The following is a 19,639-nucleotide window of genomic DNA, read 5'->3' on the forward strand; positions in this document are numbered from 1 at the left end:
GCAATACCGCATGCGTCCAGAGGCGGGGGGGCGCTGGAGAGCCTTGGAAACGGCCGAAAAGGCCCGAGGACACTTCAGCTGACTTCGGCAAACCTCGGAAAGACTTCCTACCCGAGATTTGCCGAGGTCAGCCTTGTGTACTCGGGCTTTTCCGTGCATTTCCGAACGTGATGTTCGACTCTGCTGGGCTCCGGCGCCCCCCCACCTCAGGCCAAAAGCAGTACTGTACACCACTTTGCGAGACAACCCTCGCAAACAGAGTTACGATTTTTAAAAATACAGTGCTCGTATTGCGAAACGCTCGTTAACCGCGTTACTCGCAATCCGAGGTTTCACTGTACACATATACAAAGTTTGCTGCTGCCTCAGCATGGGCCAAGATTCTTGTAGTTTTTTGCTAGTGAAGACCAAGGTTTTTGTACCCTTTTTCCTAGTGTAAGGCTAAGGCCTTGTAGACTATTTTCCTAGTCTAAGCCAAGGTTCTTGTAGACTTTATTCCTAGTATAAACAAAGTTCTTGTAGTTTTTTTTGCTAGGGTAGGCCAAGGTTTTTGTAACCGTTTTCCTAGTGTAGGGCAAGGTTCATGTAGTCTTTTTTTCCTAGTGTAGGCTAAGGTTCTTGTAGACTTTTTCCTAGTGTAGACCGAGACGCTATAAACCTTTTATTTTTTTTTTTTTTTTTCTAGTGTAGGCCAAGGTTTTTGTACCCTTTTTCCTAAGTGTAAGCCTAGGTTCTTGTAGACTTTTTTTCCTAGTGTAAGCCAAGGGTTTTGTAACCATTTTCCTAGTGTAGGCCTCTTTCCAACTGTCAAGGATTATGTATTCTTTCTGCTAACTGTAGTCCAAGATTTTTGTAGCCTTTCCACAAATCCAGGCCTATCTTTTACGTTAGTATTAAGTGATGTAGGAGCACAAATATGGGAACAGGGCTATAACTGGCTACAGCTAGGTCTATATTTCTGAGTGATGTAAAGAGCAACAATAGGCAAATGCAGCAAGCTATAATAAACAGATGTTTTTGATTATCCACTATGGGCTACTGAACTTTCGAAGCCCAAGGAAATCATACTAGTGTTACTGTATGAAGATGTATTACCCAGTTTCAGCTTGACCATAAGGGCTTCGCTAGGGAAAGGAGGATTCCTGTGTAAGAAGGAACTAACTTGTTCCTTTATCATGGACAAACAATAAGTGGTAAACTTAAGTGTACTCCAAGCAATAATCAAGTTGCCCAGAGAATCAGGAGGGGTTTAAAGGCAAGCTGATATCTCAACACCTGTCATTCTGGCTAACCTGTCTACTGACTGTATTTTGAGACTTTAGGAGCTTACCGTCCATTATCACACTAAGATATTATATAAATGACTGCAGTTCAACTAAGCAGCAATCTTATTGTGTTTGGAGTAAAAGCAGCTACCCCCCAAACATCAGATCATCAGCTGGAAAATTTAGATTTACTTTTATCTTTTTGCTTGTGGTATTAACAATCGTACATAGTTCTGAATAGGAAGCGTGTACCCACCATGCAATAAATAGGGAATGTGCATTTTGGTTCAAAGGGTCTCGCCTAAAGATGGGCGCCTGAATTTAAATAAGCTGACGACTCAGGAGAGAAACACTTAGACAGCCACTGCTGGACTCTCATGATGAAAATGAGTTACCTGTCTGTCATGCTGGTTTTCTGGTTTATTTCTGAGACACAAACTTGGGACGAGTGTGCAGCTAGTGAAGTCCGAATTCTGGTTATGCATACTTATTCCAGGGACATCAGAACAGTCCATGGCTCTACATTACAGCCAAGCTACTGTCATGTAGAATTCAGAATGCTACTAGTATTCTTAAACCATGTTCAGCTATGGCAAATCCCTGTAATTTTCTTAAGACAAGCTCTCTTTTACTTCAGTTGAAACCTCAGCTCTGGGAATTTCATGGTCCCTGAATCTGGTAACTTACTTGATGTGGTTTTCGGTGAGCTGCTTTAGTATCTGACAAAAGATCTCATCTTTCAGTGGTTCTGCTTTTAAGGCACCTTCAAAGATCTGATCTGTCAGCTCGTTGACTGTTCGCATACGCTTGGATGGGTAGTCTCCCATATACTTTAACATAGGTGCACAATACCAGTCAAGGATTGTAAGGTATAATTATTTCATCATGTTTGTGTTAAGACATTAGCATCAGTAATCCCTGTGTGTTCGTACAGTCTGATGTTAGCAACTCCCCACCTGCAGCTTCCCAGAACATTAATGCTAGTCATGTCAATCTCTCATACAACCTATCCATCGGCATTGCCAAGTAACAAGCTGGGTGACTTTAAAAATTGGACCCTGAAAAATATATTTTGTTTAAATTCTGCAGGGCACTTCTTCTGCCTAGGCAGCCCCTATGCCTTAAACCTTACAGCTGTATGTCTGTTATGGGAGATCATCTAAGGCAGGGATCCTCAAACTACGGCCCTCCAGCTGTTCCGGAACTACACATCCCATGAGGCATTGTAAAGCTCTGACATTCATAGACATGGCTAGGCATGATGGGAATTGTAGTTCTTGAACAACTGGAGCGCCATAGTTTGAAGACCCTTGATCTAAGGTGCCGTTGCCTTTGACTGCTAGTCCCACCAGATTTATAGTACAATTTGGGGATGTTACTCACTGCAACATGGATGCAACTTGGAAGCTACTTTGATGCTACTGTGAAGTGGTTTGCATATTCAATAGTGCCGAAATCCATGCTGTGTTGTATTGATGTGAATGGGTACCACTGAAAACAATTTGATTTCCATTGTCATGTTGTGCGACTCAAGTTGCATCTGAAATTGCACTAGTGTGAACGGAACATAAATGGACCATCTGCTGGATATCCCGGTGACACCGGAGCTGGCGCTGTTGGGTATTCAGGATGATGAACAGAGACCCAGATACACCAAGATATTGATTTCACTGTTGCTATTCTATGCAAAAAAACAAATTTTGCTGAAGTGGACCTCACATAGACCTCCCACGGTGAGATCATGGGAGGACTCAGTTAATGCAGTTTTACCGTTATATAAGCTAACTTACATGAGTAGAGGGTGTCCCCGGAAGTTTGACCGGATTTGGAAGCCATGGACGGTTCCCACTTATGTTGCTGACCCTTAGTTCCAGAGGTCTTTGTGGGTGATTCCAAATATGGGTGGTGCCCGGGTGGATTGTCTCCCCTGCGCCCCTTCCCCTCCCCTTCCCCTCCCCCTCCTTACCCTCCTATTTTTCTATTGATAATAGACCTTAAATGTCAAGTATGTCAACTGTATTGTATAGGATATGATGTATACCACGATGTGAGTGTACACGATTACGTTCCTTGTTTATCTATGACTACGTTTATTCAATCTCAAAATACTATGTATTGTATTTGTTTTTTTTCTCCCTTTTTTTAAATAAAGACCAACCTTGCTGTGAAAAAAAAATAAATGGACCATCTGGCCACACATTTTAGTTTTGAACGAATGCTAGCACTCACTCCCTATATGTTTCAGGAACCAGCAGGTAAACTGAAGGTGCATATAAACATTGAGGAGAAGGGGGGCAGGCAAGTCAACCTATCGCTTGCACGTGCAAAACACAAGCCTACTTTAAGATCTCATTATTTCTAAAATGTAGCAGTATGAGGCTCATACCGCATGAAAAAAGGCAGAGTTGGCAACTCTAGAGAGGAGGACCCACCTCTTGAAAACCAAGTGTTATTTCAACCAGCCAGCTCTCACCACTAAGGCCGGCCATACACGGTTCGAATCTTAGTTGGTTCTGCAGAAACTGGCCAACATTCAAACCATTAATGGGAGGGCTGAATGTATCAAGTTGATCGATCAACTTGGGTACAACCGGCCTGCCGGATTATTTTGCGATCATCGCTAGCGGCTGCAATAGCAGGCGGGCTTCGCCTGGAGAAGACAATTGCTGATTTCCCTGTCAGCACTGTCTGGTTGCAGGAAAGAAATTTGCACTGTGTATGGCAGGCCTAATTGAGATCTCAGTTCTAAGTGGACAGTTAATGTAAAACATATTGCATTACTTCTCTGGATTAACTGAGATCTTTGTAGCTGGAAACATTTTTATAATATAAAAACTGGACTCCATAGATGTATGATATGTGCAGGTCCCACCCAATAAAATATGGTAACTGGTTTTCCATGAAAGGATATCGATAAATGACATGCAGGCCTCCTGAGACATCTCATCGCTTATCAGCACTTTCCTTAGAAGGCCTTGTTTGATTGGTTCTCGGGTGTAGCACCACAGCTTGTCTTTTCCTCGGTTTTTGGTGATCATGACGCGGCTCAGTGTATGTTTTGGAGGCGGCCTAATTACAGAAGATGAAAGTTATTAGATGCATAGAAAGCTTGCAGGCTAAAACATGTCTAAAAGTGACTTTTTACACTTCCACATGTCTAAAAAAAAAAAGTATAACTAAAGGCAAAAAACTTTTTTTTAAGTTTTGGTTGGAGTGGAGAGGGTTTAGAACACCTGTCCGTTTTTATTGCTGCTCGGGCTTCCAATAAGGAGATTCACCCTCTCTATTTGTCCCGTTTACCATTATCATTGAAAGTGAAAATAAAAGAAAATCCCAAATTTTGGGTTGTCCCCAGAAATGTGTTAGAGGGGAAATCTTCCAACGGGTAAACTAGTTCTGGTAACCTGGAGGTCCCCAAGGGATTCCTCTAATTTGCAGGGATTTCCTCTCACTTCCTGTTTGGCTATCAGACAAGAAGTGAAGGGAAATCTCAAAAATGGAACACAGATGGCGAAAACAAATCTAACAGGGTTTTTAACCCTCCAAAATAAAGAATGAAAAAGTTTTGTCTATAGTTCTACTTTAAGCTGGCTATATACTGTTACATATTAACTACTTCAGGCCAGGAAGAATTTACCCCCTTCCTGACTAGAGCACTTTTTGCGATTTGGCACTGTGTCGCTTTAAATGACAATTGCACGGTCGTGCAACGTTGCACCCAAACAAAATTGACGTCCTTTTTTTCCCTCAAGTAGTGCTTTCTTTTTGTGGTATTTGATTGCCTCTGCAGTTTTAATTTTTAGCGATATAAACAAAAAAAAAGCGACAATTTTGAAAAAAAAGGAATATTTTTTAGTTTTTGCTATAATAAATATCCCCCAAAAATATATAAAAAAAACATACATATGTATTCTTCCACATGGTAAAAAAAAAAAAAAAATCGCAATAAGCGTATATTGATTGGTTTGCGCAAAAGTTATAGCGTCTACAAAATAGGGGATAGTTTTATGGCATTTTTATTATTTTTTTTTTTATTAGTAATGCCGGCCATCTGCGATTTTTATGGTGACTGCGACATTATGGCGGACACATCGGACGCTTTGGGACCATTGTTATTTATACAGCGATCAGTGCTATAAAAATGCACTGATTACCGTATAAATTACACTGGCAGGGAAGGGGTTAACCACTAGGGGGCGATCAAGGGGTTAAGTGTGTCTTAGGGCAGTGTTTCTCAACTCCAGTCCTCAAGGCGCCCCATCAGGTCATGTTTTCAGGATTTCCCTCAGATGAAACGGCTGTGGTAATTACCAAGGCAGTGAAACTGATCAAATGACCTGTACAAAATAATGGAAAATAATGGAAAGCCTGAAAACATGACCTGTCGGGGCACCTTGAGGACTGGAGTTGAGAAACACTGTCCTATGGTGTTATTCTAACTGTGGGGGGGATGGGCTTCAACTCACATGACATCGATCACTGCTCCCGATGACAGGGAGTAGTGATCTCTGTCATGTCCCTAGGCAGAACGGGGAACTGCCTTGTTTACATAGGCATCTCCCCGTTCTACGGCTCCGGGACACGATCGGCGTGCGCCCGCTAGCCCCGCCAATTAAAAGTGGTCGTATAGGGAAGGCCCATTTGCCCACCGCTGCCATTGTGCCGACGTATATCGGCGTGCGGCGGTCGGCAAGTGGTTAAGAAATCAGGTAAAAAACATTCGTACAAAAATTCTCTTTACATTTGATGACTTGACAAGAGTTGCTCGAAGGTAGTTCAATATTGAATGTGCTTTTAAAATTCAATTTTGTAGTGAATGGACTTTCCTAAATGTAAACCACATACACTATTAAAAATTCATTTCTTTGAGAAAAAATTTTCATCCTGCTTCTTCGAATTTCTCATCACTGTGATCAAAAATGAACATCATCATGACTAATGAATGATTATAAAATCAAACTAACATTCTTAAAGCGGGGGTTCACCCACACCGCCAAAAAAAAAAAAATATTAAAAGCCAGCAGCTACAAATACTGCAGCTGCTGACTTTTAATACATGGCCACTTACCTGTCCCGGAGTCCAGCGATGTCGGCAGGGGACGCCGAGAACCCGCTCGGTTCTCGGCAGCTGCTGCCGCCATCCTAGGTGAGGGGATCAGGAAGTGAAGCGTTGCGGCTTCACTTCCCGGTTCCCTACTGCGCATGCGCGAGTCGCGCTGCGCGTCCCTAGTGGTCCCCGCTCTCTGCTGGGAGCTGTGTGTTCCCAGCAGACAGCGCGGTCGGGACGGGAAGAGGCATAGACTCCCATGGGAGTCTGTGCCGGAAGTGGGTGCAAATACCTGTCTTTGACAGGTATCTGCACCCCCGTCCCCCCTAAAAGGTGCCAAATGTGACACCAGAGGGTGGGAGGGTTCCGAAAAGCGGAAGTTCCATTTTTGTGTGGAACTCCGCTTTAAAATGAAAAGTTTCAAATGAAATTCTGCTAGTGTATGCCAGGGCTAGATTTCTAACAAGGTTGTGTAGGCTATGAGGAGAGTCATCTACATGGACAACATACTAAAAAATGTTGCCGACTGCTAGTAATTTTAGATTCACAGAACCTGATGCCTTCCAAACTGGGCTCGCGACTTCTATACTTTTATTTTAATTGCATTCATTGGCGCTGGCCCACCCAGGATGGCTCCACTCCACCTGTATTGCCATAACACAAAGTATAAATCCAGCCCTGCGTTTAGTACAGTAGCAGAGTGTTTAGTACACCTGGGTTCAAGTGACAGTATCTGCATAAAGTTTGTTCTCCCTGTGAGTTGATGTCTTTCCTATCCTACTAGTGCATGGAAACCCAACTTCTGCCAAAGTTCATTTTTTCAGTTTTGGATATGTCCGTAATGTTTTCACTGTTATTTGAGAGATTTCCCCTTATTTTCAAATACTGTCACAGTGGGATTTATTTACTAAAGCTGGAGAGTGCAAAATCAGTAGACATGTGCACTGACAAAAAATTTGTTAGTTTTCATTTCATTCGTTTTTTTGGAAATTCAAAAATTCGGAATTCGAAATTCAGAAATTCGAAAATCCGAAAATTCGGATTTTCGAATTTCCAAATCTTCAAATTTTCGGATTTCCGAACTTTCAAATTTTAGAATTTCAAAATTTCAGAATTTCAAATTTCTGAATTTTCGAATTTCGAATTCCGAATTTCCGAAATTCGAAAATTCAAAAATTAAAAAATCCGAAAATTTGAAAATCTGAAAAAAAGAAAGAAAATCAGTAAAATTCGAAATAATAACTAATAATAACTAACTGTTAAATTATAGGTATTGGAATTTCTTTTCAAATATGGCTGTTTGTGAACGTAACGAATACAAATTTATCTGAAGTTACGAATTATCCGAAATAACGAATGCCGCATCTAAACAAATGTAATGGAACAAATGAATAATAAATAATAGTAATAAAAAAGTTTTATTATTATTATTGTTTTTTATTTTTATTAGATCGTTAAGTTCCATTCTTTTAGATACGTCATTCGTTATTTCAGATTATTCGTAACTTCGGATAAATTTGTACTCGTTACGTTCACGAACAGCCAAATTTGAAAGGAAATTCCAATACCTATAATTTAATAGTTATTATTAGTTAGTTATTTCAGATTTTCGAGTTTTCAAATTTTTGGATTTTCATTCTTTTGAATTTTCAGATTTTCATTCTTATTTTCGGATTTTCAAATTTCCGAATTTCCGAACTTCCGAACTTCTGAATTTCCGAATTTCCGAATTTCCGAACTTCCGAATTTCCGAACTTCCGAATTTCCGAACTTTTGAATTTCCGAAATTTTCCAATTTCTGAAATTTCGAATTTCCGAATTCCGAATTTACGAAATTTTGAATTTTTTCGAAATTTTGAATTTTTCGGAAATTCGGGAATTGAAAAATTTGGAAATTTTGAGATTTCGGAATTAACGAATTAGTCAAAATTCGTTAAAAAACTAATTCGGAACTAAACGAATTGCACATGTTGAAAAATCACGCTCCCTACTGCATAGAAACCAATCACCTTCCAGGTTTTATTGCCGAAGCCTAATTGAACAAGCTGAAGTTAGAAGCTGATTGGCTACCATGAACAACTGCACCAGATTCTGAGTGCCCCGGTTTTATTAAATCTACCCCAGTCAGACAAGAAAGATGAGGATCCTTTGTCACTGGGACACCAAGGCATAGATAGTCATTATAACAAGAAAGAGGCTCTGACCCTTCCCGGCATACTGATAAAAATGTTTTTGTGCAGTCTGTATTCACATTGGAAAAATTTTCCATCACATCCTGTTCCGAGAGAAAGTTAGGAGAAATCTCCCCAGTGGGAAAACTAATCTTTGAAAATTCCTGTTATGTTGGTACATTCAGAGTCACTGAACTGGAATTTTCATGCAGCTCAGGAGTTCTATCTTTCCTTGAATTGCACTGGCTGTAGGCTTGTTCTGAGTCAGTAGATCTTCACAATCAGATCTACTGTTTCTAAAGTGGTATCTCTACAGGAGATTAAATGGAAGGAATATTTCCAAATGCCTTTGGCATTTTATCCACTAGATACTAAAATGTAGCTTTTACACTAATAAAATTTATATATTTTGGTTTGCATTGACTTTAATTCACCCAAACATCTGCACTTCACAACATTTATACTGGGGAATACATATGTATAGCTAGTCCCCCCCCCCCGCTTGAATCTTGGTGCCCGAGCCTCCCACTAACTGGTCCACAGCCAGTCACAGGGTATTTTCACACAGCCAAGTGCACACACTTTTCCGATCATTACCTCCAATCCTCCAATGACCAGTCTAGGGGATTTGCTTTTATGTTTAATTCGGAGAATTTGGATAAAAGAAGGGAATTAGTAGGATACTCCAAATTAACTATTCCGAGCTAGGACAACCCTCTTAATAGAACTGTGTAGTGGATTATCTGTAGGACCATACAGCAGCTGTACGGTATGAACAAGTCCCTTTGTAGCAGAAGGAATTGAGTGAACTTTACCTCTATAAAGCACTAGCGAGTGTCCCCTTTGGCCTGCACCCAGCAGCTGAATTCTAGCACCCAGAGGGGGATCTAGCAGCAGAAGTCCTAGGAATCCCCTGTAGGGGTCTGCACTCACAAGGCTCCTGAAGCACCAAAGAAAGCCTTCTTCAGCAGTACCAGACAGGATACGTGGACATCCTCCCTCAGTCAGCTCTCACAAGAACCATTGATTGCAGTTTCAGTGTTTCAGGCCCTCAGGTTACCCACTTGAGGCGGCATGGCAGCCTGCGCTGAGGAGGGGCAGCAGCCCCTCCCTTCCTGGACCTCTCTCTCCAGAGGAAGACCCCAAGCCAATATGCTCTTCAGATATAAATACAGTGACCCAGCATGCCTTGGGGTACATCCCCTTCTGATTGACGAGGGCTGTATAGACATCCATGCTCTCATCTGCAAGCTTTCCTCTCACTGTCCAGTACATCCCATAGCTACAAGACCAGTGTGAAACTTTTAAGACAGCATGAGCAGCACCATAGCACACTAAACAGAGTCTACCAATCAATCATAGCTCTCTGTTAACCAGACAGCATATACATTTGCCTAGCTGTCTCCCTGTTAAGCAGAGAAACCTAAAAATGATGTACACTCACTCTAGCACCTACCTAGGAGGGCGCTACACATAAAAGGTGTCTGTGACATGCTTTAAATTTCCATTGTGCCTCTGCAGGACAAATATCAGTGCCGGAGATAGATTCATCTACCTGTTCAAAACAGGTAGATGAACTTGAGTTAAGCAGAGCACGAGGAGGTGCTCAGAAGGCACTTGATCCCCCAGACACTTCAGCGGATGAGGAGCTTTGTAGCCAGGTGGATGGAACTTAATAGGGATTCAAAGACACTATTTTCCCATCAGGTCCGCTCTCCTTGTGATTGACAGCAGGCAGTGGGAAGATTCCTTAGCCAGTATACAGCCTGCTATTGGCTATAGAATCTACCTATGGCCTGCTGTCAATCACAACGAAAGAGCAGACCCGATATGGACTAAGGTCTAGTTTCTCCATCGGCTTCGCCCACTGTCAGTGGCACTGGTTGGTAGGAGCCTGTTGAATGTGAAGCCAACAGCATCCTTGACCATCAATGAAAGGCGGAGAAGGGAGGGGGTAGTGGCAGCAAACATGCTGCTCTTCTACACAGCAGCATACAGAGACAGGTACTCTGCCTATCTATGTACGCCAACTCAGTATCATTGTCTATGAACTGGAGGTATCTTTTTGAATTTAGTGTAGCCATAGCACAATTTTGTAAAATTGGCACTTTTAAGAACTAATGGAATCTGCCACACATGTTGCTAAAGCTACTGAAATTGGCAGCAGGCCAATCTGAAATCTGACGCAGGCCATTTTAATGGGGCCATACCATCGGAAAAGTGCTTTACTTAATTTTCAGGTCTCTGGGAACTCTTGATAAAACCAATTTATTGGTGGTGAACAAAGTGGGAAGAATGTAACCATTACAGTGGTGGTCAGGATGTAACCCTTACAGATAGCTAAAAAGATCATTGGCTTCATGCAATTGGCTTTACCAAGTGGTATTGACCTTGGAACTATATAAGCACCATCAATTGGGAGGTCAATCAGCCACAGCTCAAGGAACCAATAGCAACTTCTGGAGGAACCTTAGAGTTCCATGGAACCCTGGTTGAGAATGGCTGGGCTATTCCCTGAAATGTTCGACACTGCCATAAAATTAATAATGTTCAGCTCAGTCTGTGCAAAGAAAAGGAGGGAAAGAAGAGCATCAGCTGCCAAAACCAAGAGAGCAAAATGGAAAATGGAAAAACTGGTTTGCTTGATCTGATCATCTGATGCCAACTCCATTTATGCTTGCTCAACTTGGCTCTTTCTAAACAATATGGAGACATCCTAAAATGACCAATGCCCTAATTTAAAGTTCTACCAAGGCTTGAACATCCGTGGACCTTGTTGGATGCAAATAAAAAACTAATAATGAAACATTTCCTCCTTACAGACATAGCCACAGACCTCAGAGCCTACCAGTGGATTTTATTTTTAGGCGTATTGCGTTCAAGAACACATTGTTAAAGCCCAATTGAATGTACGGTGAGTTGGCTAGATACATTCAAGGTGCATCAAAATAAAAAGGTATGCAAAGTCTTACTTTTTTAAAAAGCAGCCACAGCCTGTAGAAAAAGCCCTGGGGGGGGGGGGGGGCTCTTTGTAGAAGTGTGACAGACACTCTACTGTGTCATAGACCAGAGTTTCCCAATGAGGAGTTAGCATGAGCTTAGTTGATTGCAGAGCTATAGGTCTGGATCAATGGAGAGGAGAACTGAAATGAGACCATTGCTTCCACACAGAGAGTAAAATACATTCCCTGCAGCATGCTGATAGGGGATAGGCTGTTCAACTTTGTGGCTGCTTTAGAAAGCAAAATTAATTGAAAGACATTGAACACCTTTTGCTTTGATACACCTGGGATGTATTTTGCTGATTAAAACGTAAGGTTCAGCTTCACTTTAACATTAGATCATTTCCCCAAATAACAGTATTTTTGTGGTTTATTGGGGACACAGGATAATATATATGTGTCTGCAGTCAAATGAGGATATGCTAACCTGAAATAATCATAGGAAAACTCCTCCAGCGTGTATGGCTTAACCTTCTCCTCTTGCTCATGCGTGGCCATCTGCACAGTTCGCACAACATCCTGCTTCTCATCTGGGGTCATTGTAATCAATGCCTTGATAAAACCACAACGAGAGGAATATGATTATTGCAGCCGTACACCTGAAATACTTTTCTATTTTTTCCATTATGAAAGGGAATGTGGGAGGCAAACATAACATTTAAAAAATCACTATACTTTCAGGACAGTTATCCTTTAGGTCACCCCCTTTCCGCACCAGCAACCCCCCAAGTCTTTTACTTACCTATGCTTCAATATGCATCAATAGATGCCCTCTCCCCATAGTATTAGAATGGGGGTCATTTAAAGGGTAACTGTACTATAAGCATAGATATGCATTAAAAATCGAATCTGGGCACAAAAACTTTCATTCAAATAGATTGTTCAATAACCAGGATATAAATGCACTATATGCAACAAATTATTTTGCAAACCCAGATGTTGCCTTTTAAAAAATAGTAGTGACATCATCATTGTGCTGCATAAAACTTGTGCAAAGAGCAGAAGTGTGGGACGGCCTAGCAGGCTCCACCCACCACAGGAGGGGCGGAGATGAGACCAGTCGCTCTGCACAAGGAAAGAGAGCAGGAGTAAGTGGTCTTTTTTACAGGAAGGTCCTGCCAGAAGGAAAATTTTCATACTGGATACTGGAAAACCACACCAAAATTCAAGTAAGAATAGACACGGCTCTTGTATTTAGACAATATTTGTTAAAGGGGTTGTAAAGGCACGTGTTCTTTCACTTTAATGCATCCTATGCATTAAGTTGAAAAAACACCTGGCAGTCACCAGCCCCCTAGTCCCCCCCGTTTTACTTACCTGAGCCCCGAATTTCCGTCGGCGCATCCCCATCTCTCTCCACGGGTTCCCGGCTCTTGATTGGATAGATTGATAGCAGCGCAGCCATTGACTCCCACTGCTGTCTTTTAAATCCAATGACGCGGGCGCCCGGGGGGTGGGGCCGAGTCCTGCATTCAGCCTCTATGGATGCTGAATGCTGGACGCGGGAGCGCGCCCGCAAGGTAACCCCCTTCGGGAGAGTGCTTCTCCAAGGGGGTTATCTAATGAGGAGAGGAGCCGCAAGAGCCGCCGAGGGACCCCAGAAATGGATGTTCGGGGCCACTCAGTGCAAAACGAGCTGCACAGTGGAGGTAAGTATAACATGTTTGTTATTTAAAAAAAATAAAAAAACAATCCTTTAGTATCACTTTAAGCCTGGTTTTCAGCTTTATTGCTCTCACATTTCAATAACTCTGCAATCTGGTCTAATGCTTGCCATAGATTCCTGATGGTTGGACGTTGAGCATAATCTTACCATTGGCAACATGCAAGCATTAATATGAATGCTCGGCCCAATGGTGCAGTCATGCTAATGCTTAAGAAGATGACACTGCCGCAGCCTATGTCTGATCACAGTGTAGATGTCTCCATGAAGAAGGAATCAGGATCCGACCCACCACTATTTCTCATGCAACTTGATGAGTGGAAGCATCACATAGGCGGTCAATGCTTTCGTTCTCTCTTTTCATGTATAAATAAGAAGAGGAAGACATCAGACCACTGCATGGAGCATTTCCAACAATTTGGAAGACCATTTCGCCTGAAAGGAACCTACCACAATCTCAGAGGGAGGCTTGGTGACAGTCGGCATCACATACACAATCTCAGTGGGGAAATCTCCTTTCTGTTTGCTCCGTTCGTTGTATCCATGAGCCCAGCCTGCATTCATGACGGTTTCCCCCGTATCCTGGTCGAGGATGATCAGATCTCCTTTCTGAAAGCCGAGGAATCCAGAATTTTCACCTGCTGCATGGACAGGACCATGCATCCCAATAAACAATAGAGAAAAAGGTTTACCATGCTTGGTGCATGAATAACTAACATAAGAATCATAAAGAACATTGCACAGTGCAAAGGTTTTCATTGAGGAGTCATGTTGAGCTATCACTGTAAAGTCTGCCTGTTATGTTTTTTGCATGTTTCCTTTGCCTAAAAGAGCACCTGCACTCATAGTAACATAGTAGTAAGGTTGAATAAAGTCAATGGCCCATCCAGTTCAACCTATATATGTGTGTGCTTTTTTTTTTTCAATTTATCTACACTCCCCACTGACAACACAACTGTGGAAGGAAGTTCTGCATATTTACTGCTTGAACAGTAAAGAAACCCTTATGCAGTTAAAGATTAAACTACTTACCAGAGGGTGATATAACAACTACTGCCTCCTGATGTCTGTTTTTTGTTTTTATTTTGCCTTTCTATTAATTAACAAATGGCAATTTTATACTGCAGGACTGCACCGCAATTGCAAGTCAAATGTTTGGCTCGCAGTTGTGGCGCAGCCCCATTGATCTCAATGGGCGAGTTTGACGGGCGGTTCCAAAACTACCCTAATTTTACTTTTCCCATTGATTACAAAATTGACCTGTTACTCTGACCTATTTAGCTCAGTGAAAGTCCTCATTGTCTGGAAGTTAGTTTAGTCTTAAAAATTTTCTTACCGGCTTGTACTGTAATTTGTAATAGATAGGTCTAGTACTGTGAATGCTTAATACAAGCAAGAACGAGTTGAAATATCTACCCTTTATCTTGAATTTCTCCTGAAAAATAGCAGTGCATTTCCTCTAACTAGGCACCCCCCGTTCCTTGACCCTTCTAGCTGCAGTGTGAGTTAATCTAAGGCATTATTAACGCTGACTGCTAATCTCACCAGATTTGGAGTGGGATTTGGTGATGCCTCTACTGTACTGCTTAATGTTCTCCTTGGGCCAGCCATAGAAGGAGCTAATTTCTTTGCTGTAGGAAAGAAATTTGCTCTTGATTTCCCCATCAAAACAAACAGTGTTTATATAGGAATTCCTCCCACTGAGCCATTATGTTCTTCTAGGGGGAGAATACAGTGATTATTGCTAGCAGCTATAACAGCCACTTGCAATAATCACATGTAAAATCCATCAGGCTGGTTGTACCCAAGTTGATCGATCAATCAACATGGGTATATTCAGCCTGTTGTAGTATAATTTCATATTAGCCAATGTATTTCATATTATTCATATAAATTTACATGTGTTTTATTGATAATATAATTATTATTCATATTATTATTCATATCATTATTATTTGTGTAGTAGTAGTGGAAATATCATCAATATTATTATTAGTTCAATATTAAGAAAAGTTATTAATTTATATGAGTTAATACAACAATATTTATAATATAGAATAGTTCATTGTAAGTTATTAAGTCAACTGTTTAGAGGAGAAACACTTTGACAGCAGTTGAACTATAGTCTGATAAGATAATGTTCCTTAAAGGTAATAAATAAACATTGTCAAGAATAAGTGATAAAACTTATTCTACTGGTGATTTAAAAAGTAATTATGTGGAATATGGGAAACTTATGTATATTAATTTAGTTTCACAGGGTCAAAAAGGTCTGCTTGTGTCCTCAATAAAACTGTTAAAATACATTGAATAAGAGAACACTGATGTCTAAGTATATATTAATAATTAGACAATATTGAATAAAGCAGTTAGCTATGTGTAGATATATAGATATATATATATATATATATATATATATATGTAATATAATTTGTAAATAATATAGTACCTTTTTGAGAAACCAATATATGAATACATACATATAGGACTGTATAGTTAAAAACTATAGGACATATAACACATAAGGTGGGGTTATTGCAAGTTCATTTTCCCAAAGTCGTAAATCTGTTATCCTTGAGTTGGTGAAGTCTTATCAGGACGAGGAGGGTTTGATTTACCATGACTGGGTGCCATATTGTCTCTATACAAGTATTTTAATAGGTAAAGCCATAGACAAAAACAGTTATAAATAATTTTAATAAACATGTAGTAATTCTGGGAATGAATAAGTTTGTCTGGTTGTATAACAAGTGTCAGATTTATGGTTAGTTAAATTGACGTAGATCTTAGCAACCATTCATGTTGTACATAATATGCTTGCATTGTAAGAAACTGTATAAATTAGACCTGCATCTTGTAATACTTTGAACATAAACCTGTATGTTCCCAGCTGTTAATAAAGCTGCATCACTGAGGTCCTGCCTGGTTCGATTCATCATTATTCTACTTCACTGTTCATATGTGGTTCGAATCTCAGCCGATTCAGATTCTAACCATCTATTGCTGGCTTTGCTGTGCCTAAGGACCTGCAGTGCAAGGATCTCCTTGCTTCTGCTTCATTCATTCCATGGATCTGTGTTTCCTACTCTTCTTCTGCTGTTACATGAATATTATTCCACCAGTCATCATATCACCAGCTATCAAGGGAGCATATCTGACATGAACAAGCAAAGCCATGCCTCTACTAAGATGGCTGCCTCTGCATAGAGAAACAACGCAAAATATTGCATGGAATGGGTAAAATATCAGCTTCATAAAGCCTACAGACAATACTGTTGACTTGTCCTTTGATCTCTGCTTGCTTTTTTGGACATATCTTCTACAACACAGGTCCTCTGACACCTGAGCATTTGACCCATGATTGGTTGACAAAGATGATTTCCTGATTGCTAGCTTTAAAAAAACAAATGTTTTTCCATCCATCCATACCTGGATTCAGATTGTCTTGAAGAGCCACCACATATTTGGATCTTTTTCTTAGTCCCTCCAGAAAAGTCACAACTAGGTCTCTGATGTCCTCTGCGTTGTTGGAGGTGAAGGTGTACTCATCACTTTTAATGGTAGCCAAGGTAAAACTCTGACCCTGCAACTTACTCCCTCTGCCGGGACCAGCAAAAGAGAATAGCAGGGAGAGAAAAATAAAACAGTGTTAGGAAAAAAAACATATCATTGACACCCTGGCTAAATATAACATAATAATATCACACAACAGCATCACAATATATATCTAAAATCAGAACTTTTATTTTTGTTTTGGGTAGAAAGATGATGGATTAGAACCCCTGCCCAGTTTTTATTACAGTCTGTGTCCCCAATAAGGAGATTATTTTTTTCAAATTGTCCCAATGACTGCTTCACTAGTACTGAAAGTGAGGAAGAAACCAACATTGTGAGTTGTCACCAGAACAGAGATAGAGGGAAAATATTCCAGTTGTGGGTGGTTATTGCAGCGAGTTATTACAGAAACATATCAAAACAAGAAAAAAAATATATCCCTTAATATTACTTTCATTAAAGGGTAAATAAATGCTATAAATGGCAATTACAAATAAATATATAGTTTGGGGCTTGCATACAGGACAACTTCTAATGCTCAGGTTATCTCAGGCTGCATTTTACACCATTCTGAATGCTGCCATAAGAGGGCACCACCAGCAGATGCATTGTACTGCTGTATCAAAGCAATGCCATCCAAATGCAGACATACTGTATGTACTAACCCCTTCAGCTCACTGCAATCTTTCAGACATGGAAAAGCCAGCACTCAGAAGCAACAACAATTCAATTCAACCCTTACTGGGGCTTGTTTACACTAGTATTAGCCCTCTGAAGAACGATTTGCAGGTGTTATGTTGTCTCCTCACCAACTGTTAACCCCTTAAAATCCTACACCAATATGCACCATTCACTTAAAATAATCACATTTGGTGGGTTGTAGTGCCTGCTTAAAGTGACAGGGTTTTTATTTCTTGCTGTGGCCGACACAAATGTACAAACCTCTCTGTTCCTTTTGCAGCTTAAGGGGGGAGGCATTAGGGGTTTTTACCATCCCTCAAATGTGAGTGTAAACTTACTTACTCGTCCTGGCCTATCTCTGGAGTAAGCCAGAGGTTTTAACTTTTTGTAAATCATATTCTGCAATGCGTTGCAATAAGGGATGAACTGAAGGACTGTCCTTTTAGGGTTGATTCACGCCAGATGCACTGGCATGCGTTGTTGGACAATGGGAGGAAGACTCAAATCTGCCACCAAATAGCTGCACAGCTGGGAGAACCAGAGTAAGAGCAAGAGTAATCAAGCTGCTACCCATGAGTAAAAATGTCTCCACTTTTGGTGCAAGCCCCACCCCATAATGCAATCTTTGAAAAAATGAGACCCAAAAATGTTTTTACCATAGCAGTGCTTTTTTTTAATAAACAACAAATCATGATACAACACAATACAATTATGACAATCATTAATGCAGTTAACAATGCTAGTGATTTTTGAGAAATGCAGTATTATAAGGAAAACCTTTCCTGTCACAGAACCTGGCCAATAGGTGACATAAAAAATTCAGCCATCTGATCACATATGGTAAGGGCGCTCATGTTTCCCCCTGACAATGCTCCATTCCAAAGTTATAGCCATCCATCTTCCTTTTATAGTTGTGTACCATACAGTTGGTCTTTATGACATTTGTTGCATTCTGTGGGGTCATTTGCAGAGCTGTGTGTAGTGTATACATCATTGTTTGCTAGTATACCAAACAAGCACACAACCATTTTCTGTGCACGAGCGAGCCGATCAATCAATATTCGCCTTGCAGGTGTTAGACCCCTCTGCCAAGATGGCCATATAAGATGTTCTCCTAGGCCAAATGCCTCATCACCCACAAGAACAAATGGGTAGGCTGGCTGACTGGTTCCAGGCCACTGCCTGTTTTGTGGAATATATACTTGCTTATTAGACAATATCTTGGCAAGTTTTGAAGAGTCAATACTGCTTCCAAAGGCCCCGTCAATATAGGCGAAACAGTAATCAGCATCTACAACTGCTAGAAGAACCACAGAAAAATATTTCTTGTAGTTGAAAAATCTGCTTCCGCTACCCATTGGCTTTTGGATTCGGATATGCTTCCCATCCATTCCACCAAGACAATTAGGGAAATTGCATTGTGACCAAAATAATTCCGCAACATCTGTCCACATTCCCACTGTAGGTGTTGGCAAGTTTATAGATGTTTGTTTCAAGTCTTGCCATATAGCTTTGCAGGTAGAATGCACTGTGTCACAGAAGGTAGATTTTCCTAGGAGAAACTCCAAATTGATGAAAGTAAATGAATTGCCAGTTGCAAGAAACCTAAAAAAAAAAAAAGGATCAATTCCCTCGTACAATCATTAAAAGCCAGAAAGCAAAAAATGTGTGGCAATTTTTAGCGAGAGATACAGACTGAGAATCATAGTGGTTCCTCTAAAAAACATTACCCCTATGTTTATTTTGAACAACTTTAACTTCTGCACCCAATCATGGAGCTTCGTCCATAAGTAGACATAGCTAAATAGCTACCACACCCAAAAGTATCATGAAGAGTTTATAATCTTTGAAGAGGACAAGGAGTACTGTGTAAGGGGCTCCAGTGGTAACATCTGGGTCAACCACTGTCACTAATACTGGAAGAGGCAGGACCTTTGGGCTAGTCAAGAGGTGCAGTTCCACCACCAGCTAGCACCACAGTGCCAAGGCAAAGCACAAGTGGTCCAGTGGCTTCCAGTCGCAGATCCAAAAATCAGTGGATTGATAAACTCGTGAATGCAATATATTTTTTTCGTAGAAGAGAGGAGGGCAGAGAGAGGAGGGGAACATTTTCACTTTATGACCCTTATCTCCCTTATGGAAGAAGTTCCCGGTCACATGCTGATGGATTTGCATAAAGACCAGATGGACCTACTTTGCTCTTACAATCGGGACACCCCGCCAAGTTCCAGCAGGTCCATTATGTCTGGTCCTTC

At 40.8% G+C, this 19,639-nt stretch overlaps 1 protein-coding gene across 4 annotated transcripts in view; it reads right to left on the reverse strand.

The window, feature by feature from the left end:
* The window catches only part of MYO7A (myosin VIIA), a 305,890-nt gene that overhangs the window by 31,914 nt on the left and 254,337 nt on the right, over positions 1–19,639 (reverse strand). For 3 of the 4 annotated variants that reach the window (XM_073612854.1, XM_073612852.1, XM_073612851.1), the window contains 5 exons: positions 16,578–16,747; positions 13,599–13,789; positions 11,913–12,037; positions 4,177–4,334; positions 1,953–2,106 (listed from right to left, as the gene is read on the reverse strand). In XM_073612854.1, coding sequence (XP_073468955.1) covers positions 1,953–2,106; positions 4,177–4,334; positions 11,913–12,037; positions 13,599–13,789; positions 16,578–16,747 — 798 coding nt within the window. Of the gene's footprint in view, positions 1–1,952; positions 2,107–4,176; positions 4,335–11,912; positions 12,038–13,598; positions 13,790–16,577; positions 16,748–18,185; positions 18,990–19,639 lie in introns of those variants that run through there. The other variant, XM_073612853.1, reaches the window with a different exon arrangement.

Source organism: Aquarana catesbeiana, linkage group LG02 (genome assembly GCF_042186555.1).
Source record: "Aquarana catesbeiana isolate 2022-GZ linkage group LG02, ASM4218655v1, whole genome shotgun sequence".
NCBI lineage: Eukaryota > Metazoa > Chordata > Amphibia > Anura > Ranidae > Aquarana > Aquarana catesbeiana.